At 44.2% G+C, this 27459-nt stretch overlaps 1 protein-coding gene across 2 annotated transcripts in view; it reads right to left on the reverse strand.

Annotated features, from left to right (window-relative positions):
* Positions 1-19570: 19570 nt before the first annotated feature.
* PJA2 (praja ring finger ubiquitin ligase 2) overlaps positions 19571-27459 on the reverse strand; it is a 79048-nt gene continuing 71159 nt past the window's right edge. For both annotated transcript variants that reach the window (XM_068979709.1, XM_068979710.1), the window contains 3 exons: positions 25677-25791; positions 25171-25292; positions 19571-22652 (listed from right to left, as the gene is read on the reverse strand). In XM_068979709.1, coding sequence (XP_068835810.1) covers positions 22527-22652; positions 25171-25292; positions 25677-25791 — 363 coding nt within the window. In that variant the 3' untranslated portion in view covers positions 19571-22526. The remainder of the gene's footprint in view (positions 22653-25170; positions 25293-25676; positions 25792-27459) is intronic.

Genomic DNA, 27459 nt, shown 5'->3' on the forward strand with positions numbered 1-27459 from the left:
GATATAATGGTCACTGAAGTTAAATTCATCCGTTTCAGTCCATTTTACTTCACTGATTCCCAAAATGTCCAAGGTCACTCTTGCCCTCTTGTAGGGAACAAGGTATAAAGAAGGTTGAGAAGTGCTTGCAAACGAGACTCTCAACCAGGGCTGAACATTCTTGCAAATGAGATGTTCTGCCCAGTGTAGGGAACTAGGTTTAAGGAAGGTTGAGAAGTGCTTGCAAACGAGACTCTCAACCAGGGCTGAACATTCTTGCAAACGAGATGTTCAGCTAAGAATCCTGTTTGTTCCCGTGGGAAAAGAACATTTCTTGCACACAAGGATGTTTCTCTGATTCCTCAAAAGGAACAGACCCTGGGACAAAACGGATTCTAAGTTGATAAGGAAGTTCCCCAAAACAAAGTCTTAGCTGCAGTAAATAAGTCAAGGTAAAGGTTATTTTGCCCTGCGCCTGCGCACTGTATAGTCTCGGAATCATAGTGCTTGGCAGCTTGCCCTGTAGGTTGTTGTGCAAGGGATATAAAAATAAAGTAGCTGTAAGAAGCAAGTGTTAAAATATAAAGATTTAAACCACTTTGCAGTGTTGGTGTTTCATTCCGTCGCCGGCACCCTCTTCCTGTTTGACCACTTCCAATTTGCCTTGATTCATGGACCTGACATTCCAGGTTCTTATTCAATATTGTTCTTTACAGCATCAGACTTTACTTCCATCAGCGGTCACATCCACATCTGGGCATTGTTTTCATCCTGGCTCAGCCTCTTCATTCTTTCTGTAGCTATTTCTCCATTCTTCTTCAGTAGCGTATTGGGCACCTACCAACCTGGGGAGTTCATCTTTCGGTGATGAACAAAATAATTACTAGCAACAAAATTGAATTGATAATTGAAAATCGTCCAATAAACCAAAGTCCAGAGCCTGATGGCTTCACTGGAGACTTCTACCAAACATTCATAGAATGAATACCAATCCTTCTGAAATTCTTTCAAGAAACAAACAACAACAGCAAAAAAGAAAACACTTTCAAACTCATTTAATAACACCAGCACTAGCCTGATACCAAAACCAGAAAAGAACACAAAAGAGAAAATTATTGCCAATATCACTAACGAACATAGATTAAAATATTCTAAACAAAATATTAACAAGTTAAATTCAACAATTCATTAAAAGAGTCATACACCATGATCAAATATTTATTCCAGGGATAGAAGGATGATGCAACATTGATAAATCAATTAACATGATAAACCATATTAACAAAATGAAGTATAAAAACCCATATTATCATCTCAGTACATGCAGAAAAAGAATGTGAGAAAGTTCAATATCGACTTATGATAAAAGTCTCAACCAAGTGGGTATAGAAGAACGTAGCTCAACATAATAAAGGCCATAAATGACAAGTCCATAGCGAACATCATAGTCAACGCTGAAAACCCGCAAGCTTTTCCTCTAAGATCTGAAATAAGACAAGGCCACTTTTACTCACCATAGTACTGAAAGTCCTAGCCAGAGCATTTAGGCAAAAATAAATAAATAAATAATAAATGAAGACATCCAAACCAGAAAGGAAAAATTAAAAATGTCATTATTGGTAGATTACATGATAATATATATAGAAAACCCTATTAGACTTCTATATATAGAAAACCCTATTAGACTAAAAAAACTGCTTGAACTAATCAATGAATATAGTACAGTTGAAGGATATAAAATAAATATACAAAAATCTCCTGTGATTCTATAATCTAATAATAAACTATCAGAAAGAAAAATGGAGGAAATAATCCCATCTAGAGTTGCATCAAAAAGAATAAAATACCTAGAAATAAATTTAACCATGGAAGTGAGAGGTCTGTACACTAAAATGTATAAGACATTGATGAAAAAAATTGAAGAAGACACAAATAAATGAAAAGACATCTATGCTCATAAGAATCAACAATGTTAAATGTCCATACTACTCAAAGGAATCTAGAGACCCAATGCAGTCTCTGAATATTCCAATGATGCTTCTCATAGAAGTAGAACAACCAGTGCTAAAATCTGTATGGAGCCACAAAAGACCCTCAACAGCTAAGTGAGGGAGGCAGCATATGCTCCCTAATTTCAAACCATATTACAAAACTGTAGTAATCAAAATAGTATTTGGGGCGTCCCTGGAGGCTCAGTGGTAAAGAATCTGCACAGCCATAAATAAATAAATAAAACAAAATAAAAACTGTATCTGATCGGCAAACAAGCACATAAATAGGTCGATGGAACAGAAGAGAGCCCAGAAACAAAACCATGCGTATGTGGTCAATAAATTCGCGATAAAAGAGTCAAGCAGATGCCGCTGGGAAAGGACAGTCTCTTCAGTGAACAGTGTTGGGAGCACAGGAGAGCACACGCAGAAGGATGGAACTGGGCCAACAGCTGCCATGACGCACGTGTGCACGCTAAGGCGCTTCAGCCGCGTCTGGCTCTGCGAGGCCACGGCTGTAGCCCGCCATGCTCCTCTGTGCATGGGATTCTCCAAGGCAAGAATACTGGGGTGCGTTGCCATTGCCTTCTCCAGGGGATCTTTCCAACCCAGGGATCGAACCCACGTCTCTTGCTTCACTTGCACTGGCAGCGGGTTCTTCACCACTGGCGCCACCTTCACTATACACAAAGATTAACTCAGAATGGATTTAGAGGCTTGAGTATAAGAACTGAAACCGTAAAGCTCTTAGAAAGAACATAAGTGGTAAGCTCCTTGACTCAGTTTTAGCCATGATGTTTTGGATCTGACTCCAAAGGTAGAAATAGACAAATGGGATTACATCAAATCCCAAACCCTCTGCACAACAAAGGAAATCATCAACGAAATGAAAAGACAGTGTACTGAATGGGAGAAAATACTTGCAAACCTCAACAGTTCTCATCGTAAGGAATAAATTTTGTAACTACGTATGATGATGGACGCTAACTAGATTTACAGTGGTGACCACTTTGCAACATATACCCACAGTGAGTCCTTATCTTGCATACCTGGAACTATCATGATGTTAGATGTCAATTATACCTCAATAGTAAAAAAAAAAAATGTAACCTGAAAGCTTATAAAATTATAATATTTAACCTTTGTTGTTTTTAGTCACTCCGTGTGTTCAAGTCTTTGTGACCCAAGGGACTGTGGCCCACCAGGCTCCTCTGTCCACGGGATTTCCCAGGCAAGAATACTGCGCCCTCCTCTAGGGGATCTTCCCAACCCAGGGATCAAACTTGCAACTCCTGCACTGGCAGGCGGATTCTTTACTGCTGAGCCATCAGGGAAGCCAGTAACTGACTTCGAATGCTTACTATTGGGGACTGTGAGAGTGTCTGAATAAACAGCACCCATCTTCCCTGATCAAATTCTAAAGAAACCGAGGAATAAGACAGAAGGGTGGCAGATAGCGGTCAAAACAGCACCTTTGTTACTAATAAAGGTAAGACGGGAGAATGGCTTTATTCTTTGAGCAAATGCTTTTTTCCAAGGCATTTCCTAAGGTGTGAAGAGCTCTGAAAATACCTTTGTTGGGCCCTTGTCTATATAAATGATTAAAAAATACATTATAAAACTCAAGGGCCCATGTGAGGTATTGTGATTCGTCAATCAAGATTTAGCACCAATAATGAGAAAAGGTGTACTTACACATTTACGACCCATCAGCACACGTGAAGGTTTTCATTCTATGCCGGAGCCCTTTCTTCCTGTCCAGATCTAGAAACCACTTATTCATGTTCTTTATTATCATATCCAATGTTCCTGGCTAACTTCCTATTTCCCACCATGAGGAAATGTTAGCAGTAGCATAACTCACGATGCCACGGCTATCAGAACCTGCTTGCGTTGACACAACATGGGTCTTCTTGCCTCTGCAGCTTCCTCCTTCTCTTACTTAACGCTGGTTGCATCATCACTCCTGACGTGGACTGGATGCCAGCTTCCCATGGCTCCATCAAAGGCTGCTATTGTGCTTCACGGGTGACGATCACACCCGCAGGTCCTACCCAGAGTAAGGCAGGAAAATGTGAACACAAATTCACCCTCTAGATATGGGAGATGTCCTGTTCTGAATTTTACGGCATAAACAGAACAGCGCATCTTCCAACGGCATCCTCTCTAGAACTCCTGAGGCTGCAACTACTTCATTCCTAGAACTGATCTCTTTCCACTGGGACCACACCCCTGCCTTCCACACACCATCATCAGGAAGGGATATTGCTGGACGGAGGAAGCAGTTCCTTTGGTACGAGAAACTCTGACCCCTGGTCCAGCTCGGTTTAAGACCAGCCTGTGAGAGACCATATCACCATGACCGGAGGCAGGAGAGGATGTGTATGCAAAGGGTCTGCGGGTGGGGCAGGGGTCTCAGGGTCCTCAGAGAAGACGGCAAGCCACCCCAGTGATGACCTGCTAGAGCTGGCTGGCCGCCCTGGCTGCCAGCGGCAGGCGTGAAACAGGGAAAGGACACCCATGGGCGCCAGCCGAGGGCCACAGGCTGAGCGGCTCCTGCCAAGACTGAACTGGCTCCATTTTGGTGTGAGTCAGAGGTGCCCCATATTAGCATGATTCGGGGGCCTAATCTTGTCTACTTTTTCAAAAGAAACATCCCGTCGGTCAGCGGGAGAGACTCATGGCCAAGCCATCCTCCTGGAACCAGAGCCGGACGTAGGGCCCCAGAACGACCCGCAGATGTGACAGCCGGGATCTACGCGGGTCTCCACAGGCCCACTGCCAGGGCGATCAAAGCAGCTGAGGACGCACCCCAGGGGAGACGCCGGGTCCAGGGCATATGCTGACCCGGCCCAGAGGGCCCGTCTGTCCAGCCGTGCGTCTCCGTGGGCCCACGGCCAGGGCGATCAAAGCAGCTGAGGACGCACCCCAGGGGAGACGCCGGGTCCAGGGCATATGCTGACCCGGCCCAGAGGGCCCGTCTGTCCAGCCGTGCGTCTCCGTGGGCCCACGGCCAGGGCGATCAAAGCAGCTGAGGACGCACCCCAGGGGAGACGCCGGGTCCAGGGCATATGCTGACCCGGCCCAGAGGGCCCGTCTGTCCAGCCGCGCGTCTCTGCGGGCCCACTGCCAGGGCGATCAAAGCAGCTGAGGACGCACCCCAGGGGAGACGCCGGGTCCAGGGCATATGCTGACCCGGCCCAGAGGGCCCGTCTGTCCAGCCGCGCGTCTCCGCGGGCCCACTGCCAGGGTGATCAAAGCAGCTGAGGACGCACCCCAGGGGAGACGCCGGGTCCAGGGCATATGCTGACCCGGCCCAGAGGGCCCGTCTGTCCAGCCGCGCGTCTCCGCGGGCCCACTGCCAGGGCGATCAAAGCAGCTGAGGACGCACCCCAGGGGAGACGCCGGGTCCAGGGCATATGCTGACCCGGCCCAGAGGGCCCGTCTGTCCAGCCGCGCGTCTCCGCGGGCCCACGGCCAGGGCGATCAAAGCAGCTGAGGACGCACCCCAGGGGAGACACCGGATCCAGGGCGCATGCTGACCTGGCCCAGAGGGCCCGTCTGTCCAGCCGCGCGTCTCCGCGGGCCCACTGCCAGGGCGATCAAAGCAGCTGAGGACGCACCCCAGGGGAGACGCCGGGTCCAGGGTGCATGCTGACCTGGGCCAGAGGGCCCGTCTGTCCAGCCGTGCGTCTCCGTGGGCCCACGGCCAGGGCGATCAAAGCAGCTGAGGACGCACCCCAGGGCAGACACTGGATCCAGGGCGCATGCTGACCTGGCCCAGAGGGTCCATCTGTCCAGCCGTGCATCTTAGCAGGCCCACGGCCAGGGTGGAAAGAGATGAGGAGGCAGCCCCAGGGTACAGATGAGGCGTGGAGGTCCGGCAAGCCACTCGACGTCTCACAGCTGATAAATGTGTGGGTTTGGGTTTAAACTGAGTCCGCCAGCTAATGAAGGAGGAGCAAAGGGGGGAAGGAGGGAGAGATGGGGAGAAATGGGCCGTGCCTCTTACTTCTGCAGTCACCAGGATTGAGGGTATTTTTCTTACTTTCTAATTTGGAGTGTGTAGGTGTTGCCTCAGTTTCCCAGTTCCCAGGCTCAAGAAACTGCACAAAACAACCTTAAGTCTGTATATACAAACTTAAGTTTGAAAAGAAAAAGATGCTCTCCTTGGGTGCAGTGAAGCCTACCCTCCCTTTTGGGGACATCATCTCTTACTTTTAACAGATCACTAGAGAAGGCCATTACTCAATTTACAAGACAAAGCATTCCCTTCAAATGTGATTTTTTTTTTTAAAACCCAGCAGGTTCCCTCCTTCAGGACCACGAAGCAATCACCATCTCCCAGGGATGACTAATCAGCATTATCCTTAAAAAGCTCAAAAATTCCACCCTGTACTTTCATTTTCCTAAAGGGCCTGTTGTAAAAAGCAAGCTCTCAGAAATGCAAAGGCAGGCAAGGCTCCACTCCGGAAGAAATGAAGTACACCTCACCTCCTGCCGGGAGCTGAAGAAACAGATTCCCACGAGGCCTTCCTCAGAGTTTCCAGGAGGAACCACGGGGGAAAACGGGCCCAAGGTGAGAGGTAGGTAGAATTTTCTGCAGAGGGAGTCCAACCAGGGGAGAAGAAACGAACTCCTTTAGGACACGAATTGCAGTGTCTTCCTGAACCAGAGCGGCTCAGCTTTTACAGTGACCGGAAGCAGAGCATCCCAACAGCAGGGTCTGGACGCCGGCAGGGAAGGCGGCTTGCACAGCGCTGCGCTGACTGTGGACCATCCCGCAGCGGACAGAGGGCTGGGGGGCGGGTGCGGGCAGCGCGGGCTGGGGCGGGACGTGGCCCCGGCCGGCACCCTCACACCGAGGGCGGAAGGGCCTTCCCTCTCTGTCCTCCGGAGCCTGGATTCTGCACCCCTCCTTCCAGCCCGCGGCTCAGACTCAAGGTCAAGTCAGGCAAAGCCTATTTCTGACCCTCCACAGTGGGAGACCCACTCGGCTTCAGGAGGGCCTGTGAGAATGTCTCAGGGAGGGGAGGTCGAAGCCAAAACAACTGTCCTAGGGACACGGACCTTTTTGAGGAACAGGGATCACTGTTACACACAAACAGACATAGGGCATTCTTTTGTCAGTGTGGTAAAATGTGTAGTTGTCAAGTCCCCTGCAGACCGAGAATGGGTGTACGGCATGGACATGCTGTGTGTCCTTTAGTTTCTCAGCCACCTTTTCAAATGTTATTAAAATGTCTTCTGACACTCGTGACATGTATCTTAGAAATCTTCAGAAGCTTAGCACTTGTGCTGCAAGAGCACCAAACACCTGCTGAGAAATTCCTCAGGTTCTAGAGCCAGACGCTGCTTTCCTGTCCTGTCTCATTCTGGCTCCTTTCTCTGCCACTTCCTTCTACCTCCTCACCCCAAGCCTTTCCTAACTCAAAATGGGCCCAGAAAGGAAGAATAAACGTAGGAATTCATAAGCAAAATCTTATCTGCTTATCTGTCATTATTTCCTACTTGGCCTGCAGGCAGCTGAGGACCCAGGCACAAAGCAGCTTTAGAAGCAAACACAACCTATATCTGATCTACGCTTGCTGTTGCCCTGACTCTCTGGAGGATGACCCTGGGCAAGAAGGCAGAAACAGTCGTGGGCATGGTCAGAAAACCCCCTCCAAGTCTTAGCTCCAGTATTCTGCTTGTATGATCATGGGCAAGCCACGACCTCCTCCTTAGGTGAGGTAATATATTTGTAATTTAATTGTTCATTTTTCATTCATCCAAGTACAAAGCAGTCTATGGACAGGAAAGGCACCTCCGGCCAAGTCGCTTGGGCAGTGCTCTCCCAGCCTCTTGTTTCTGGAGACGATGAGGCCGTGGGTATTCATTAACCAAAGGGCTGGCTATCCAGGACAGTCACTAGTTAGGACGGAGAAGACCATGTACTCAGGCCGAGAGACAGCAGGGGCGTCTGACATGCAGCCCAGTTCAATCACAACCTGCTTTCCACCCTGGTTTGATCAGTGTGCAAACAGCAGGCTTCTGTTGACCACAGTATTGCTCTTGCTTACTCAGAGAGGTGGATACTGGCCAGTGGTACTGCAGGAACCATAGGGAATGACGAGAGATCAGTGGACGCACAATTCTGTCTGCAGTGGATTGGAAAGTAACATAAATGTCTACATCTGCTGAGATCTTTTTCTCAGGTTCAGTTCAGCTCAGTCGCTCAGTCGTGTCCGACTCTGTGACCCCATAGACTGTGGCACGCCAGGCCTCCTGGAGCTTACCCACACTCATGTCCATTGAGTTGGTGATGCCATCCAACCATCTCATCCTCTGTCATCCCCTTCTCTTCCTGCCTTCAATCTTTCCCAGCATCAGGGTCTTTTCAAATGAGTCAGCCCTTCCCATCAGGGGCCAAAGGATTGGAGTTTCAACTTCTGCATCAGTCCTTCCAATGAGTATTCAGGACTGATTTCCTTTAGGATGGACTGCTTGGATCCCCTTGCATCCAAGGGACTCTCAAGAGTCTTCTCCAACATCACAGTTCAAAAGTATCAATTCTTTGGCACTCAGCCTTCTTTACGGACCAACTGTCACATCCATACATGACCACTGAAAAAACCATAGCCTTGACTAGACGGACCCTTGTTGACAAAGCAATGTCTCAGCATTTTGATGTCTAGGTTGGTCATAACTTTCCTTTCAAGGAGCAAGCATCTTTTAATTTCATGGCTGCAGTCACCATCTGCAGTGATTTTGGAACCCCCCAAAATAAAGTCTCCCACTGCTTCCATTGCTTCCCCATCTATCTGCCATGAAGTGATGGGACCAGATGCCATGATCTTGGTTTTCTGAATGTTGAGTTTTAAGCCAACTTTTTCACTCTCCTCTTTCACTTTCATCAAGAGGATCTTTAGTTCTTCTTCACTTTCTGCCATTAGAGTGGTGTCATCTGCATATCTGAGGTTATTGCTATTTCTCCTGGCAATCTTGATTCCACCTTGTGCTTCATCCAGCCCAGCATTTCTCATGATGTACTCTGCATATAAGTTAAATAAGCAGGGTAACAATATACAGCCTTTATGTACCCCTTCCCCGATTTGGAACCAGTCTGTTGTTCCATGTCCAGTTCTAACTGTTGCTTCCTGACCTGCATACAGATTTCTCAAGAGGCAGGTCAGGTGGTCTGATATTTCCATCTCTTTCAGAATTTTCCACAGTTTATTGTGATCCACACAGTCAAAGGCTTTGGTATAGTCAATAAAGCAGAAATAGATGTTTTCTGGAACTCTCTTGATTTTTTGATGATCCAACTGATGTTGATCTCTGGTTCCTCTGCCTTTTCTAAATCCAGCTTGAACATATAGAAGTTCATGGTTCACATACTGTTGAAGTCTGGCTTGGAGAATTTTGAGCATTACTTTACTAGTGTGTGAGATGAGTGCAATTGTGAAGTAGTTTGAACATTCTTTGGCATTGTCTTTCTTTGGGGTTGGAATGAAAACTGACCTTTTCCAGTCCTGTGGCCACTGGTGAGTTTTCCAAATTTGCTGGCATATTGAGTGCAGCTCTTTCACAGCATCATCTACAAGACTTGAAATGGACGAAATAGCTCAACTGGAATTCCATCACCTCCACTAGGTTTGTTTGGACTGATGCTTCCTAAGGCCCACTTGACTTCACATTCCAGGATATCTGGCTCTAGGTGAGTGATCACACCATCCATGATTATCTGGGTCATGAAGATCTTTTTTGTATAGTTCTGTGTATTCTTGCCACCTCTTCTTAATATCTCCTGCTTCTGTTAGGTCCCTAACATTTCTGTCCTTTACTGTGCCCATCTTTGCATGAAATGTTCCCTTGGTATCTCTAATTTTCTTGAAGGGATCTCTAGTCTTTCCCATTCTATTGTTTTTCTCTATTTCTCTGCCCTGGTCACTGAGGAAGGCGTTCTTATCTCTCCTTGCTATTCTTTGGAACTCTGCATTTAAATGGGTATATCTTTCCCTTTCTCCTTTGCCTTTTGCTTCTCTTTTCATAGCTATTTGTAACGCCTCCTCAGACAACCATTTTGCTTTTTTGCATTTCTTTTTCTTGAGGGTGGTCTTGATTCCTGCCTCCTGTACAATGTCATGAACCTCCTTCCATAGTTCATCAGGCACTCTATCAGATCTAGTCCCTTAAATCTATTTCCCACTTCCACTGTATAATCGTAAGGGATTTGATTTAGGTCATACCTGAATGGTCTAGTGGTTTTCCCTACTTACTTTAAGTCTGAATTTGGCAATGAGGAATTCATGATCTGAGCCACAGATCCTGGTCTTGTTTTTGCTGACTGTATAGAGCTTCTCCATCTTTGACGTCCAAGAATATAAGCAATCTGATTTTGGTCTTGACCATCTAGTGATGTTTGCTATGTCTAATGAATTCTCTTGGCAAAACTCTATTAGCCTTTGCCCTGCTTCATTCCATATTCCAAGGCCAAATTTGCCTGTTACTCCAGGTGGTCCTTGACTTCCCACTTTTGCATTCCAGTCCCCTATAATGAAAAGGACATCATTTTTTGGGTGTTAGTTCTATAAGGTCTTGTAGGTCTTCATAGAACCATTCAACTTCAGCTTCTTTAGCATTACTGATCAGGGCATAGACTTGGATTACCGTGATATTGAATGGTTTGCCCTAGAAACCAACAGAGATCATTCTGTCATTTTTGAGATAGCATCCAAGTACTGCATTTTGAACTCTTTTGTTGACCATGATGGCTACTCCATTTCTTCTGAGGGATTCCTGCCCACAGTAGTAGATATAATGGTCATCTGAGTTAAATTCACCCATTCCAGTCCATTTTAGTTCACTGATTCCTAGAATATTGACGTTCACTCTTGCCATCTCCTGTTTGACCACTTCCAATTTGCCTTGATTCATGGACCTGACATTCCAGGTTCCTATGCAATATTGCTCTTTACAGCATCGGACCTTGCTTCCATCACCAGTCACATCCACAACTGGGTGTTGTTTTTGCTTTGGCTCCTTCTCTTCATTGTTTCTGGAGTTATTTCTCCACTGATGTCCAGTAGCGTATTGGGCACCTACTGACCTGGAGAGTTTATCTTTCAGTATCCTATCTTTTTGCCTTTTCATACTGTTCATGGGGTTCTCAAGGCAAGAATACTGAAGTGGTTGTCTTTCCCTTCTCCAGTGGACATTTTGTCAGAGATCTCCAGCATGACCCGTCCGTCTCGGGTGGCCCCATGTGGCATGGCTCATAGTTTCATTGAGTTAGACAGGCTGTGGTTCATGTGATCAGTTTCCTTAGTTTTCTATGATTGTGGTTGTCAGTCCATCTGCCCTGTGATGGAGAAGGACAAGAGGCTTATGGAAGCTTCCTGATGGGAGAGACTGAGGGGGTAACAGGGTCTTGTTCCGGGCCATGCTCACTCAGTTCAGTTCAGTTCAGTTGCTCAGTTGTGTCCGACTCTGCGACTCCATGGATCACAGCACGCCAGGCCTCCCTGTCCATCACCAACTCCCGGAGTTCACTCAGACCTGCATCCATCGAGTCAGTGTTGCCATCCAGCCATCTCATCCTGGGTCGTCCCCTTCTCCTCCTGCCCCCTATACCTCCCAGCATGAAAGTCTTTTCCAATGAGTCAACTCTTCCCATGAGGTGGCCAAAGTACTGGAGCTTCAGCTTTAGCACCATTCCTTCCAAAGAAATCCCAGGGCTGATCTCCTTCAGAATGGACTGGTTGGATCTCCTTGCAGTCCAAGGGACTCTCAAGAGTCTTCTCCAACACCACAGTTCAAAAGCATCAATTCTTCGGTGCTCAGCCTTCTTCACAGCCCACCTCTCACATCCATACATGACCACTGGAAAAACCATAGCCTTGACTAGACGGACCTTAGTCGGCAAAGTAATGTCTCTGCTTTTGAATTTACTATCTAGGTTGGTCATAACTTTTCTTCCAAGGAGTAAGCGTCTTTTAATTTCATGGCTGCAATCACCATCTGCAGTGATTTTGGAGCCCCCCAAAATAAAGTCTGACACTGTTTCCACTGTTTCCCCATCTATTTCCCATGAAGTGATGGGACCAGATGCCATGATCTTAGTTTTCTGAATGTTGAGCTTTAAGCCAACTTTTTCGCTCTCCTCTTTCACTTTCATCAAGAGGCTTTTAAGTTCCTCTTCACTTTCTGCCATAAAGGTAGTGTCATCTGCATATCTGAGGTGATTGATATTTCTCATGGCAATCTTGATTCCAGCTTGTGTTTCTTCCAGTCCAGCGTTTATCATGATGTACTCTGCAGAGAAGTTAAATAAGCAGGGTAACAATATACAGCCCTGACACACTTCTTTTCCTATTTGAAACCAGTCTGTTGTTCCATGTCCAGTTCTAACTGTTGCTTCCTGGCCTGCATACAGATTTCTCAAGAGGCAGGTTAGGTGGTCTGGTATTCCCATCTCTTTCAGAATTTTCCAGTTTATTGTGATCCACACAGTCAAAGGCTTTGGCATAGTCAATAAAGCAGAAATAGATGTTTTTCTGGAACTCTCTTGCATTTTCCATGACACAGCAGATGTTGGCAATTTGATCTCTGGTTCCTCTGCCTTTTCTAAAACCAGCTTGAACATTAGGAAGTTCACGGTTCACGTATTGCTGAAGTCTGGCTTGGAGAATTTTGAGCATTACTTTACTAGCATGTGAGATGAGTGCAATTGTGTGGCAGTTTGAGCATTCTTTTGCATTGCCTTTCTTTGGGATTGGAATGAAAACTGACCGTTTCCAGTCCTGTGGCCACTGCTGAGTTTTCCAAATTTGCTGGCATATTGAGTGCAGCACTTTCACAGCATCATCTCTCAGGATTTGAAATAGCTCAACTGGAATTCCATCACCTCCACTAGCTTTGTTCGTAGTGACGCTTTCTAAGGCTCACTTGACTTCACATTCCAGGATATCTGGCTCTAGATGAGTGATCACACCATCGTGATTATGCAGGTCATGAAGATCTTTTTTGTACAGTTCTTCTGTGTATTCTGGCCACCTCTTCTTAATATCTTCTGCTTCTGTTAGGTCCATACCATTTCTGTCATTTGTCGAGCCCATCTTTGCATGAACTGTTCCCTTGGTATCTAATTTTCTTGAAGAGATCTCTAGTCTTTCCCATTCTGTTGTTTGCCTCTATTTCTTTGCACTGATCGCTGAAGAAGGCTTTCTTATCTCTTCTTGCTATTCTTTGGAATTCTGCATTCAGGTGCTTATATCTTTCCTTTTCTCCTTTGCTTTTCACTTCTCTTCTTTTCACAGCTATTTGTAATGCTTCCCCAGACAGCCATTTTGCTTTTTTGCATTTCTTTTCCATTGGGATGGTCTTGATCCCTGTCTCCTGTACAATGTCACAAACCTCATTCCATAGTTCATCAGGCACTCTATCTATCATATCTAGGCCCTTAAATCTATTTCTCACTTCCACTGTAGAATCATAAGGGATTTGATTTAGGACATACCTGAATGGTCTAGTGGTTTTCCCTGCTTTCTTCAATTTCAGTCTGAATTTGGTAATGAGGAGTTCATGATCTGAGCCACAGTCAGCCCCTGGTCTTGTTTTTGTTGACTGTAGAGAGCTTCTCCATATTTGGCTGCAAAGAATATAATCAATCTGATTTTGGTGTTGACCATCTGGTGATGTCCATGTGTAGAGTCTCCTCTTGTGTTGTTGGAAGAGGGTATTTGCTATGACCAGTGCATTTTCTTGGCAAAACTCTATTAGTCTTTGCCCTGCTTCATTCCGTATTCCAAGGCCAAATTTGCCTGTTACTCCAGGTGTTTCTTGACTTCCTACTTTTGCATTCCAATCCCCTATAATGAAAACGACATGTTTTTTGGGTGTTAGTTCTAAAAGGTCTTGTAGGTCTTCATAGAACTGTTCAACTTCAGCTTCTTCAGCGTTACTAGTTGGGGCATAGACTTGGATTACAGTGATATTGAATGGTTTTCCTTGGAAAAGAACAGAGATCATTCTGTCACGTTTGAGATTGCATCCAAGTACTGCATTTCAGACTCTTTCGTTGACCATGATGGCTACTCCATTTCTTCTGAGAGATTCCTGTCCGCAGTAGTAGATATAATGGTCATCTGAGTTAAATTCACCCATTCCAGTCCATTTTAGTTTGCTGATTCCTAGAATGTCGACGTTCACCCTTGCCATCTCCTGTTTGATCACTTCCAATTTGCCTTGATTCATGGACCTGACATTCCAGGTTCCTATGCAATATTGCTCTTTACAGCATCGGACCTTGCTTCTATCACCAGTCACATCCACAGCTGGGTGTTGTTTTTGCTTTGGCTCCATCCCTTCATTCTTTCTGGAATTATTTCTCCACTGAGCTCCAGTAGCATATTGGGCGCCTACTGACCTGGGGAGTTCCTCTTTCAGTATCCTATCATTTTGCCTTTTCATACTGTTCATGGCGTTTTCAAGGCAAGAATACTGAAGTGGTTTGCCATTCCCTTCTCCAGTGGATCACATTCCGTCAGACCTCTCCACCACAACCCGCCCATCTTGGGTTGCCCCACGGGCATCGCTTGGTTTCATTGAGTTAGACAAGGCTGTGGTCCTAGAGTGATTAGATTGACTAGTTTTCCGTGAATATGGTTTCAGTGTGTCTGCCCTCTGATGCCCTCTTGCAACACCTACCATCTTACTTGGGTTTCTCTTACATTGGGCATGGGGTATCTCTTCACGGCTGCTCCAGCAAAGCACTGGAGCACAGCCACTGCAAAGCACAGCCACTGCTCCTTACCTTGGACGAGGGTTATCTCCTTACCTCCGCTGTTCCTGACCTTCAGTGTGGGTTATCTCCTCTAGGCCCTCCTATGCCTGGGCAGCCACTGCTCCTTAGGTTGCTCCTCAGGGCCACCCCCTGGCCTCAGGGCGAGGTGGCTCCTCCTGGCTGCCTCTGACCTCAGAAGGGGGGTAACTCCTCCCTGGCCTTGGAGGCAGGCCATGCTCAGTAAATCTTAATCCAATATTCTGTTGGTGGGCGGGGCTGTGTTCCCTCCCTCTTGTTTGACCTGAGGCCAAACTATGGTGGAGGTAATGAAGATTATGGCAAAAGATCCCGAGTGCCCCCAGCTGTGCAGCAGGCCACCACCACCCACGTCTCTGCCAGAGGCTCCTGGACACGCATGGGCAAGTCTCAGTCAGTCTCTTGTGGGGGTCACTGCTCCTTTCTCCTGGGTCCTGCTGCACACCAGGTTTTGTTTGTGCCCTCCTAGAGTATGCTTCCCCAGTCCTGGGGAAGTTCTGGCGGCTCCATGGTGGGGTTAATGGTGACCTCCTCCAAGAGGGCTTATGCCAGACCCTGGTCTGCTGCACCCAGAGCCCCTGGCCCTGCGGCAGGCCACTGCTGACCCGCATGTCCTCAGGAGACGCCCAGAGACAGTTCTGTCACAGTCTCTGTGGGTGCACAAGGTGTGTTTGAGCCCTCTGAGCGTCTCTGGCAGGAATGGGGTTCGATTCTAAACGTGATTTCACTCCTCCTACCATTTTAGGTAGGAGACTATAATTCGGTTTAATATGTTTAGGATCCTCTCCTTAGCCTCTTTGGGCTTATTCTCTGTGGTTATTAATAACGATAATTACTAACTTGAGTAGTTTTCTTTCTCTGAATGCTAGGTTAGGCTATTGAACAGGCAGGTTAGTCTATTCAGAGTCTAAGGGACTTTAATACCCCCCTTACATCAGCTCAAGTTTACTTCCTTCACGCTCACCGTGAGTGTTAACTCGCTGACCTGTGCAGGAAGCAGCACAAGGCACTGAGGAGCTTCCTCACCAGCCACGTGACCCTCTGCCTCTGCGTAACCTTTCGATGACTTTGGGGAGTTAGGTCTACATCTAACAAGTTTTGGTCCTGCAGCATCGTGACCAAAACTCACACAGTATCTTGTACCAGAGGTTACTCAGCCAGCAGGAAGCCGGTGACTGAGAATTGCTGGCTTTCTGTTCCATTTTCTGGGGAGAAGCAAACTGGACGCCTGTGTGTAAGCGCCCCGAGCGCAGCGAGTAGAAGGCAATGCAGCGCAGCGTGGGGGGAGGCGGGACAGCCACCTCTGCTTCTGTTGCAGCCAGCCCTCTCTCTGCAGAAAAGTTCTTGCCAGCTTCCTGGATTGGGAGGCATCAGGACCTTCCGGAGGCCACAGGGCATGTAACCTCCTAGATCTTCAACTTATAAACACAGTAACAGAGCTACAAGTCATTGGGGAATGAAAGGAGCTGCTGGAAGCTGGTCACCTTGCAGGGCTCAGCACGTGTTGGTCTTTCTCCCTGCTTTGGTTGTTTCTCACTTGGATAATCACGGAAAAGCCAGGCACACCCCAGGCCAAGAAGAACCCCTTCCCATATGGAGCATTTGGCTGCTTTGGGGAAAATACGTGGTCGAGTCTCCTCAATACAAGACACTTGAGGCGGCCAGGGAGGCTGGCGATCTTGTTCACAGTAGTGCTAGAGGCAGCACCTGGTAAGCATTATTAGACAGCAGGTCAAGGTACAGAGTTCATTTGTTGGATTTGATGAAATTGTTTCCACAGATTCAGGGAGGTTGCCAGGCTATGTCTAATATATTATTTTTATAAGGCAAGCAATTTTTACTAAAAAACTTAAACGTCTTCTTTCAGATGCTATTTACTCAAGTAGATGTGGGCCATAATCACAGTTCACTTGTAATTCATCATCCAATCTAGGCTAGCGCTTGCTTTCCAGACAAGGCTGATTTTGTAAGCTCCCCATTTCTATCCTCATCTGCCTGAAACGTGAATTTAAACTAAAATGAAAACTCTGACATTCTTTCGTGGCTCCAAACCGAAGGTACTGCAATACCAGGAATGAAGGCTCCTTGGTCCAGACCAAGAAGAGGTATCTGTGGAAGCCAAAGGCCAATCAGCACAATGGTATGGAGGGAGGCCCCTTATAATAGCTGTAACATCTGAGGTCTTTTAACAAGAAAATGGGAATGAAATAGGAGAACTAGGGCACAGATTTAAATGCCTGGAAAGAATTTAAAATATCACTTAAGGACTAAAATCAAAAGGAAACCCTGGGTCATATGTCTGTTCCTACTGACTGCAAGTGTGGAGGCAAATGCCCAAGGCTTCTGATGCAAGGACTCCAATGGCCTGGAAAGAGCAGGGCTTGTCACTTATACGCATATGTCTGCACCAGTGAGGTCTCACTGGCTGAAGAGACAAGAAGATGCTACTTACCTCTCAGGCTAGAGACAGCCTCCACAGAATAACTTAAGGATTCCTCCAAATTAGGCAAAGGGAGAAGTTCTCATAGATTTTAATGGTGGCTAAGAAACTTCACTAACTAGGACATTAGAACTTTGGTCAGCAATACATTACTTAAGGCAAAAACGTCTCTCTGTAACAATTTAGTAACGTAATATGCAAAGGAAAAACTAACAAAGTATTTTTCAGAATTTTAAACAGGCTTCCTTTCCCATTTTAAAAACTCAGACATCATTTCAAACAACCTGGTTAAATACTCACACCAATCACACTGTTCCTACCCAGAAAGGTGGCATGGACCACCCAGAACCCTGGGGTTTCTGCTTCAGAACCAGGACTCAATTTTTTCATTTGTAAAAGTTGTGACAGCATAAACTACTCTGCAGACTCATTATGAAGATTAGCTAAAACAGACAGCCTAAAACTATGTCTAATATTTAATACCTCGTAAATTGGAACTATTCTTAGAATGTAAAAATGCACTTTTCTCAATTAATCTGAAGAATTGCTGTTTTATTATCAAAGGAAAAGGAACCATGGTGGCTTACTGAATGTCTCTGACAGTGAAGGTCTGAAATGCAGTGTTTTCCCTGCATTAGACCTCCTCCCTCTAATATTCACTAAAGAACTGCATATGATTATAAATTAAAAAGAAAATGGAATAAATTGCCATATCTAGGCATGTACAGTTCAGTTCAGCCGCTCAGTCATGTCCAACTCTTTGTGACCCCAGATCTAGGCATGTAGCCTTTTAGTAAAACTGACATTAATTTTCTTTCTTTTGATTTAATAAAGTTTCCATGTCAAACTCTTTGGGCTCCTAAGAAGTGATTAAGATGCTTTTAAGGTTTTTAGCTAAAACGTTCATCAATCCTAAAAGGCAGTGCTAACATCAAACAATGATAGAAAGCAACTGTATTTCCCCCTCACTCTGCACATCAACAAAGAACATTTTTTTTCACACTTTTACCCATGCACAAACAAGCAGTACTGAACCTTTAATTCAGAGTCCTTACTTTATAGAGAAAACAGAAGCAGAGTGATTAAGTGACTTGTTAAGGTCACGTTAATTCAAGTATCATTAATTTTTGAAGAAAAATGGTAGATTCCAAAAATTAAAAAAAGTTAGGTTGACATTGGTCATTTACCAAATTTCTAGAGAGAAGGTTAACAGATGGCAATGTGAGCAGTTAGAAAGGAGGTAGCATGCTTTCACTAAGAGTGAAACATTTCCAGGTTAACTTCACTTGCTTTCTTGATTTAATATACTAGCAAGATTAGGCTACTTCCATAGTGCTTGTCAACCAAACAGGACAATACTTCTTATTCTTACAGTGTCCTTTTAGGAAACGTAAGCATCTAAGTGACTAGTAGTTGCTTCAACAACTGTACCCAAAGCACTGATTGGTGGGTCAAGGTAATCTAGAGCGCTGTCCACAGTGGCATTCTGAAGAGGGCCTGTATTTCATCCTGTTTTGTTCAGTATTTATCAGTAACCTGGAGAAAGCCTCTAAACACCAGAGACATACTTCATCAAAACTGGGACTGACACAGGCTGGGAGAAGAATCAAGAGTTCATACAGACCTTTACAACTTAATTTTAGTAAGGATGAACGTAGTCCTTCAATTAGGTTAATGGCAAATTGTGTAAGTAATTATTAGGAACCAGCCTGGCTTACCAGCAATACCTTGAGGTTTAGCAAAAGACAATAATGTGATACATGTGCCTAAAAATGACGGTCATGATAATAATAATGTCAACATATACTAGTTCTAATGGTCATATGAGATTCACCTTGATGATGGCAATAATGCTTCTGGATCCTGCTTTAGTCAGACTGCAGAACTGTGTTTAGTTCTAAGCTACGCATTATACGTGAGAGACTGAAACAGTCAATGCCAGCTGGTCCAGAATAGGTATCATCCAAGATCTGAGAAAAGTATGAAGCCTGAGGGGAGATACGAAGAGGTGGCCACGTAGAAGGAATAAGACCTTTCTGCCTAGCTTCACACGTGCTATCTGTAGGAGCGTGCGGGCGACACTCCCGTGATAATGAAATCCAGCCCTTGCAGGGGCGCTGAGTGGCTCACCCTCTGCAAGGCCACCAACCACTTCTGTACAGCCGAGTTCTCTTTTAGCCTCTTCCTTCTTGGATCACAGTGGAAGGACTATAAAATCATTTGCTCAGGAGCCTACTCCAGACTTCCTGTTAAGACCTGTGTTCTTTGCTATTAACACTAAATCCTCGAGGAGGTTACGTTATAGAAGTGATATGACTACACAATTAAATATTAGAAATGACCACTGAGTATATCCTGTTTATTGTTTATGATTTACACAAAAAATGATGGTCTGGGGTTGTAGAACAATAAACCAATCATTACATTTAGACCTGGGCTTTTGAAAAGCTTGCATTCCATTTTAACAGTTCACATATATTTAACAGCTTATATATAAATCCAGATCACAAATAATCTTAAAGACTTAGTTAGCTTAGAGATAAACAAGAAACACAAAAGAAAACCACATAGATTTACCTTTAAATATCAGCATTCATATTACAAGAAAGAAGAAAACTTTAAAAAAAATAAAATTATTAGGTCAAGTTACTTAACATATAATAGAGAAATAAGAGAAACAATATTTTAAGTAGTATTAACACTTCTAATTTACCATCATATATTCTTTACTTTTTCAAAATTTAGTTGCCTTGTCAGCCTCAGATTGTATCAGCTTGTTACAATGACAATTCTAAAACCTCAATTTTATTTTTTACAGAATTTTTAAGCTAACTCTTATTGAACTTTTCTCCTTCACAGCAGCTGTTTATAGACAGTAGGGAGCCAAGAACAAAGGGCAGAAACAGATGGAAAGCAAAAAGTACAACAGCTCTCTTAAGCTCAGCTCTCAACACTGCTGGTTGAATCTGGAACCAACTCTTAACAACTGGCAGATAATAGCTAAATCTTAATAGGCAAAGAAGAAATATTTTCTTTCTGACAGCTGCTATCTAGAAGAAAACCAAGGTCCCATTATACTGCCTAAATATAATGTGTGGCTTATTACAGAGAAAACCTGTAACAATGTCATTTTAACCAGTAAGTGTCACAACTGATCATTATTACTTAAAGGAAACAAATAACAACAACAAAAATCACACTAACCACAAATTTCCACAATATACACATGAGAATTAACTTTAATCTGATTTGACCCCTTGACACTAACTGATTATCAATGAAATATGGTATGGAAAGACCATGGAGTAGAAAACAAGCAAAGATTAGTTTATACAACAGTGCTTATATACATCAGAAGGAAAACATGCTACCTAATGCAACGTTAAGGCCTGAATGTGAGCATTTCCGAAGTCACAGATGCCCCACAGGACCTCTAAACTACAAAGCCACCACAGTGCAGGCATGCAACGTTCAGCTTTGTTTTACCCATAAAAGGATACACAGTACTTTGCTGTAAATACCAGACACATTTACAATATATGCAAAAATTAGAATGCAAGTTTTATGTTCCTTATATTTAAGCCTCAAATGTGCCAACAGTGAAAATTCATTTAAGAATGGAGAAAAGAGATGGAATATAAATACTCAGAGAAATTACACAAATAAAACATAAACTCTGCATTTGGGAAGCCATATAAACACTCCTGTTTTAGTGTCCAAACTAAATTATCAATGTACTACTTTGATGGATGTACACTCACCACGTGCTTTACTATTTTACTTGCTCAAATGTGGCATTCTAAGACCCATCATCCTTTTCTGGTCTTGGCACCTAAAGCATCTCTAAGTTAAATTTCATGTCCATGTTGACATAGACTTGCCTACCGGGTGGGATGACCTAAACAGAGAGCTGTGCAGTCTTAGTTTGGTTTCATAATTACAGAGATGACTCTGTGGTCAGGTTTCCCACTAAAAAAAAAAATGTGAGGAAAGCTGATTTCCTCTCTTGTGTAAAAGCTTGTGAACAGGTCTCTTTCAGAGGATGAATCTGAGGTCAGCATCTTTCCTTCTATAGAAAGGAAATCAACACCAGAGCTGTGTTACCTGCTCAGTTCTGTCCACACAGGTACGAGGGAATCACACAGTCTATTCGTTTTTCATCTGCAGCTTCATTTGACACCATTTTAACTCTGGGTGAACAGTTTCACCAAAATATATTGGTGCAGAGAAACAAAGGCTGATAATGTACTATGAATAATCTCTGTCCAGCAACACTTTAAAACAATAAACCATAACAGAGGAAGGGTTAGCTATGTTGTAAGAAAGCTGTGGTCAGATCTGTCCTGTACTCCATCAATTTGATGCTTTATACAAGATAGTACAATTAACTTCCTAGTTTTTCTAAGGATTCAGATTTTCCTTTGGGATACAACAGAATGAGTGTTTTAAAACACTTCATGCTTTCTTTTTCAGACTTTCCAAAATATTACAGAGTGAAAACTCCCTTTAACTATATCCAGTATTTATCACAGAATGTGCCGTGAGTGTTCTGGACTTTCAAGTATAACTTTAGACAAACAGAAAGGATCTCACAAGGCATCTAATTCGTCTCACTGCACCAAGCACTGAGCCCAGGAGATTGCTTACTTTTCTTTACTAACTTTACACACGTCCACCAGTTCAGATACAATGACTAATTTCCTACCTGACCATTGCGAAGAGACCACAGTTAGGATAGAAGCACTTTGCGATGCTCTAGCTGGAAGTTCTGGCTGGCATTCTAAAAAGCCTTAATTTGAAAGAAGAGACACCTTCTTACAAAACCACTCAGTATTATGAACCAAGAGGTTTTGATGAAGCAAAGGGACCAAAGAAAAAGCATGCTTTATAATTCCTTTTTATTTCCAACGAAACCAAATTTTACTACTGTTGTAATCACAATCTTCACATTTGATGCAAATAGGAAAGCTTAATTATAATCACTTAGTGGCAGTACTCCAGACAAAATCAACAATGTGTGCCACATAGATGATTATTTCTTCTGGAGAGAATGAACTGATAAGCTTGACTTTACAATTAATAACATGTTAAACTAAAGAAAACGGATGCACTACGTCAACATTCAGCTTGAAAACGTTTAGCACTTTCTGCAAACCTAAACTTAAGTTTAGAAAGGTTAATATTCTCTTTCTAAACTATGGCATAGACTATATATAGCATTTTTAATATATTTATATATAATTATTTGCACATCAGATTTAGAAGGAATCTGCAGATTTACTTTGATAGACTGATCTCATCCAAGTGGGAAGGTTTAGGGGGCTTCTGCAGCACTGTCACTTGCAGGGGGGGTGTCACGATCAGGCTCAGAGGAAGCAGCAGCGGGCGTTTCCATCACAGCAGGTGGGAAGTGACGGCGGCACACGGGGCAGGTCCCGGACTGGAGAGAGAAAAATGGAGGGAGAGAAAAAGCAAGTTCGCAGCCAACAAACGGAAAGGTCTGAATTGCTATGAAGTATCAGAACAGTAGCATTATCCTAAAAAAGTCTCATAATGTAAAAACGAATGCCAATCCACGAATACAGAGAAGCAGAATTCTGAGGCACTTTCCCCTCATCCCAGTCAGACTCTCGACTTCCCTGAGGGGACCAACGTCTCCCCATCAGTTCTGTGTGTTACAGGTCACTCATCTTCCTTTAGTGAGTACTCACTGAGCATCTACTCTCCTCTCCACTTAGCACTGGCGCCACAAGGGTGAGCTAGAGTCGCAGGGCACGTCCTCCTCTAAAGTGAATTATTATGCATCTATGGTGTATGTATTAAGAGAAACCAGGGACCCACTCAATTCACGTATTTATTACATCAAATCAGCCCCCTAGGATCTTCCACATATATAGTAAAACCTCACTCTAGTGTGGTACAGATACGTCAGAGCAGATGGACTGCAGCCCTTCTTTATAAGCCATATACTTCGTTTTCAGAAAGTTAAGAGTTAGGTGCCTTCTGAATAATAAAACAAATCAATGAGGGAAGGTGGACCAGGGAAAGCAGCTAGACTGGGAGTGCATGGTTTTAGGACCAACGGCAGATTACAGAGATTGCCACCTGGCAATAGATAATCCCCTCACAAATCTTTCTCCCAGCGATCTCCCCGATAGAAAACAGGTTGAAGAAATCATGCTTTTGAAGGTGACAAAGATACGAATCTTGGGAACCTTCTCCCCAGAGGAAAGGCTTCACACTATGCTGCTTCCTGACAGGAAAGAGAATAAAGAAACTACGACCTTGGGTTAAGGCAAAATCATTCACAATTCAAGACTGTACAACATAAGTAATATGTACAACTCAAGAACTTAATTCAGCAAACAGGCACTGTGCACCTGTCACGGAGATGGAGCCGAAGAGCAACATCTGAGAGCCACACAGAGGAGCCCAGTCTCCGCCGAGCACTCCGGCCGCGGAGCCTTGCGGGAGTGACAGCTACCTGGAGACGAGAGTGAGGACACCAACATGTCCCCGAGCTGCCAGGATGAAGCGGGGAAGCGCGCGTGCACCACCCAGGAGGGACACGCAGCAGCAGAGACCACACGAGGCCCTCCTTGCGGCTCTGACACTATTGCGGGTGTTTATCGGAAGGGATGCCGAGAACAGAAAAGGCGGAACGCAAGCCGGACCTCCCCAGAACCTCTCTGTTTACAGTGAGGAGATGCTCACACCAGGCTAGGCATGAGCAAAGGTACCGAGGAGTAAATCTGAAGGACAGACCAGGTCCCAGAAGGCCTGGAAAGCCTAGGCAGAAACTCTGGGTATTATAAAGGAATAATGAACACCTCTGCACTGGATCTGAGAGATATTAACTCTAATTTTGACAGAGATGAAGTGGCAGCAGAAGGGGACCAAGACCAAAGCCAAAGAAAGGGAAGAAAAGGGAGGACGGAGAGGGTGGATGTGAGAGAGAGGCGATCAGAGGAAGCGGTCATGGAGGAGACAGAGCGCCGTATCCAGAAGCAACCAAGCTGGGAAAGCTTCTGCTGAACTGCATGTAAATATCCTTTATGGGAGAACAGAGTTCACTGAGATTTAAAGAATACTTTTTTAAGTAATTCAAATATACTTAAAAATTATTGGGTGAACATTAAAAAACAGTATATAAAAATCGCACCAGAGGTACTTGGTAGGTTATTAAATATTTATCAAACACATTTTTACTTTACATTTTAAATATTTTATTGAAGCACAGTTGATTCAGAATGCTGTGTTAATTTCTACTATATGGCGAATCCGTGTGTTCTTTCCCATATTACTTTCCATTACGGTTCCTCACAGGATATTGACTATAGCTGCCTGTGCGACACAGGAAGACCTTGTTTATCCTCCTTTTTAGAGATACCGTCTCATGTTAGCAGAATATCTGTACAATGTTACAGTACTCTTGAGTAGCCCCAAAGACTTCCCGGCTTAAGATATTTTTGAAAACATCCGATTTCAGAAATACAATCAAAGATCTAACTAGTTTTATCCTAACATCATTTTCTCTCATTGTTTTTTAGAAAATGTTAGTAAGTTAAAGAGATTCCCTGACGGTTCAGACAGTAAAGAATCTGCCTGCAGTGCAGGAGAACCAGGTTCAATCCCTGGGTAAGAAGATCCCCTGGAGAAGGAAATGGCAACCCACTCCAGTGTTCGTGCCTGGGAAATCCTATGGACAGAGGAGCCTGGCAGGCTACAGTCCATGAGGTCACAGAGAGATGAATACGACTGAGCGACTCACACTTCAGTAAGGTAAAATAGCTTGATATTACCGTTAATCTGTAATCTTTAAAAGGTAACCAATTTTAAACACTAAATTAAAAAACATTTTGAGTACATAGCTAACAGGCTTAAACACTACTATCATGATTAACTTGTAGAAGAAATGATTAAAATATTAATTCTAAACAAGTAAACCCGCAGCTCACCTTTTGTAGCCAAATCGAGACGCAAGGCTTGTGAAAGAAGTGGTGGCAGGGCAGCTCCGTCGCTATGTCGTCCTTAATATACTCACTGCAGCAGATTGGGCAGCACTGCTCCTGACCGACAGCTGAAGACAGATGGTGCGACTCATCAATCCCACAAAGTTCCGTTTTAATAAAGTTGAAATCCAACACACTAACTCATAAATGCTAACTACAGAAGATGAAAGAACCAGGATTTGATCAATTGGCAATGCATTTCTGCTTAATGCACGATAATTCGGAATTTAACAAACACTGCTTTTGTAGAAAGGCTGACTGGAGAGTATCTGCCCAACCTGCTACCTGATGAACTTGAACATCCCATTAGGTAAGTTCGTCAGAGCTGAGTTTCACAGAGAATCTAATGAAAATGTCTGACAGTATTCTTGTCTTCTATGTGCCCTGGTTAACATACTTGAATACGCAACGTGCCATCTGACACGTTTATTCGAGATAATCTTTGCTCTTACCAGTGTGATCTTCAAGAACAAGGGTCTCTGGAAGACCATCAATGCTCTCCTTACTGGCTGGTGGATTGGCCACTTCCACATCCACTGCAAGAGACTCTAAGTGTGCCAGGGCAGTCTGGAAATGGACAGTCACAACACTGTTAGATACACTTTTTAAGCAGCAATGAAAGCCATGTTTAAAGGTGTCATCTAAACTCACATCCAACATCACCCCTCTTCCTGCTGGTTTCTTTTGCTTTGGTTCCACACTGAACCAAAAATATCATAAACACGGGGAAAACAAACAAACCTACCTATTTCTTACAAATACAACAAAAATCTATTTTGTCTCAATAACCATTTATTTGACTACCATACTTATATTTTCACAACAGTGGTCCTCTTCTAACTTGTGAGTTTCTGTGTGAGATCAGTCACATGAAAGAAAGTAATATTTTGGACAGGTTCAACTCATGAAAGTAAAATATGGCCAAGGTTACAAGACGTTCAAGGCAGGGAAGCAAATACTGTGCTCCTGAATGGCAGCGTCTACTCCTGGCACAGAGTCCTTGCACCCACGTTACCAGCTCACCAGCACTGGCGCAGCTCGTTTTACTGCACCTGGCAGATACAGCACTTTTTACAAACCAAAGATTTCTGGCAGCCCTGCCTCAGACAAATCTATCAGTGCCCCTTTTTCCAACAGCATTTCTCATTTCATGCCTCTGCGTCCCATTTCAGCAATCCTCCCATTTCAGACTTTCTATTATTATCTTTGTTCTGATGATCTGGGATCAGTGAACTTCACCGTCGCTGTGACTCACTGAGGGCTAAGATGACGGCCAGTGTTTCCAGCAGTGAAGCACTCTCACATTCAGGCGCACACACTTCTTCAGACACGCGGCTGCCGCACACTTAATACAGCACAGCATACACCTAACTGCACGCACCGAGGGACATGACACCCGTGCGCCTCACTCCTCTGTGATGCCCTCGGACTAAACCTGTGACCTCACTGAGATGTGCCCGAACTCCCAGCTATCCGGGCTGTGAACTTTATTTAAGGACTCAAATGTCTGGAAAAAGTCACTCTTCTAAGAAAGACAGGAAGACAGCAGATCATAGGACCATCCAGCAGGACTCAGCCTCCTCCTCTTGTGGCTTGTTAGCCCTTTTGACTACAATTAAATTACGACTGCAGACAGGACCTATACTCACAAGATCTAAAAGGTAGAAATAAACCAAATATATACTGATGAACGGATGAACAAACTGGTTAGAAAAGCTAAGTATATGGTCAAATTCAGAGTACTCTGATACTGTAATATGGCAGTACATTAACCATTTTACTTAGTATTAAGGTTAAAGGGTAAGAGTATCAAAAATGAGTACGCTACAATAACTTGCTGAAGAATACTCAATATACGAAGAGAAGCTGGGACATCAAAACCTTAAGGGGGAATAAAAGGGCAGAGGTTTTTGCATGCAACTGAAGTTGTTACCAGCAAAAATAAGCTATTAAGATGTCTTATGTAAAGCTCACAGAAATCATTAAGCAAATATCTGCATTAGATTTCTGTGTAGATAATACATCTACATTATCTACACAAAAGATAATGGACTCAAGTCACAAAGAAGACAACAGGAGAGAGAGAAAGGAACAAGGGACCTACAAAACAGCCAGAAAATAGTGGGTGAGAGAGAATTAGTAGCTTCTCACCGTTCTCCCCACCACTCTACATACCACTCTCTGCATGCCTCTTACCAAGGCACACAGCGGCAAAAGGAGAAAGAGAAGCCGACT

This window comes from Capricornis sumatraensis, chromosome 9, assembly GCF_032405125.1.
Source record: "Capricornis sumatraensis isolate serow.1 chromosome 9, serow.2, whole genome shotgun sequence".
Classification (NCBI taxonomy): domain Eukaryota; kingdom Metazoa; phylum Chordata; class Mammalia; order Artiodactyla; family Bovidae; genus Capricornis; species Capricornis sumatraensis.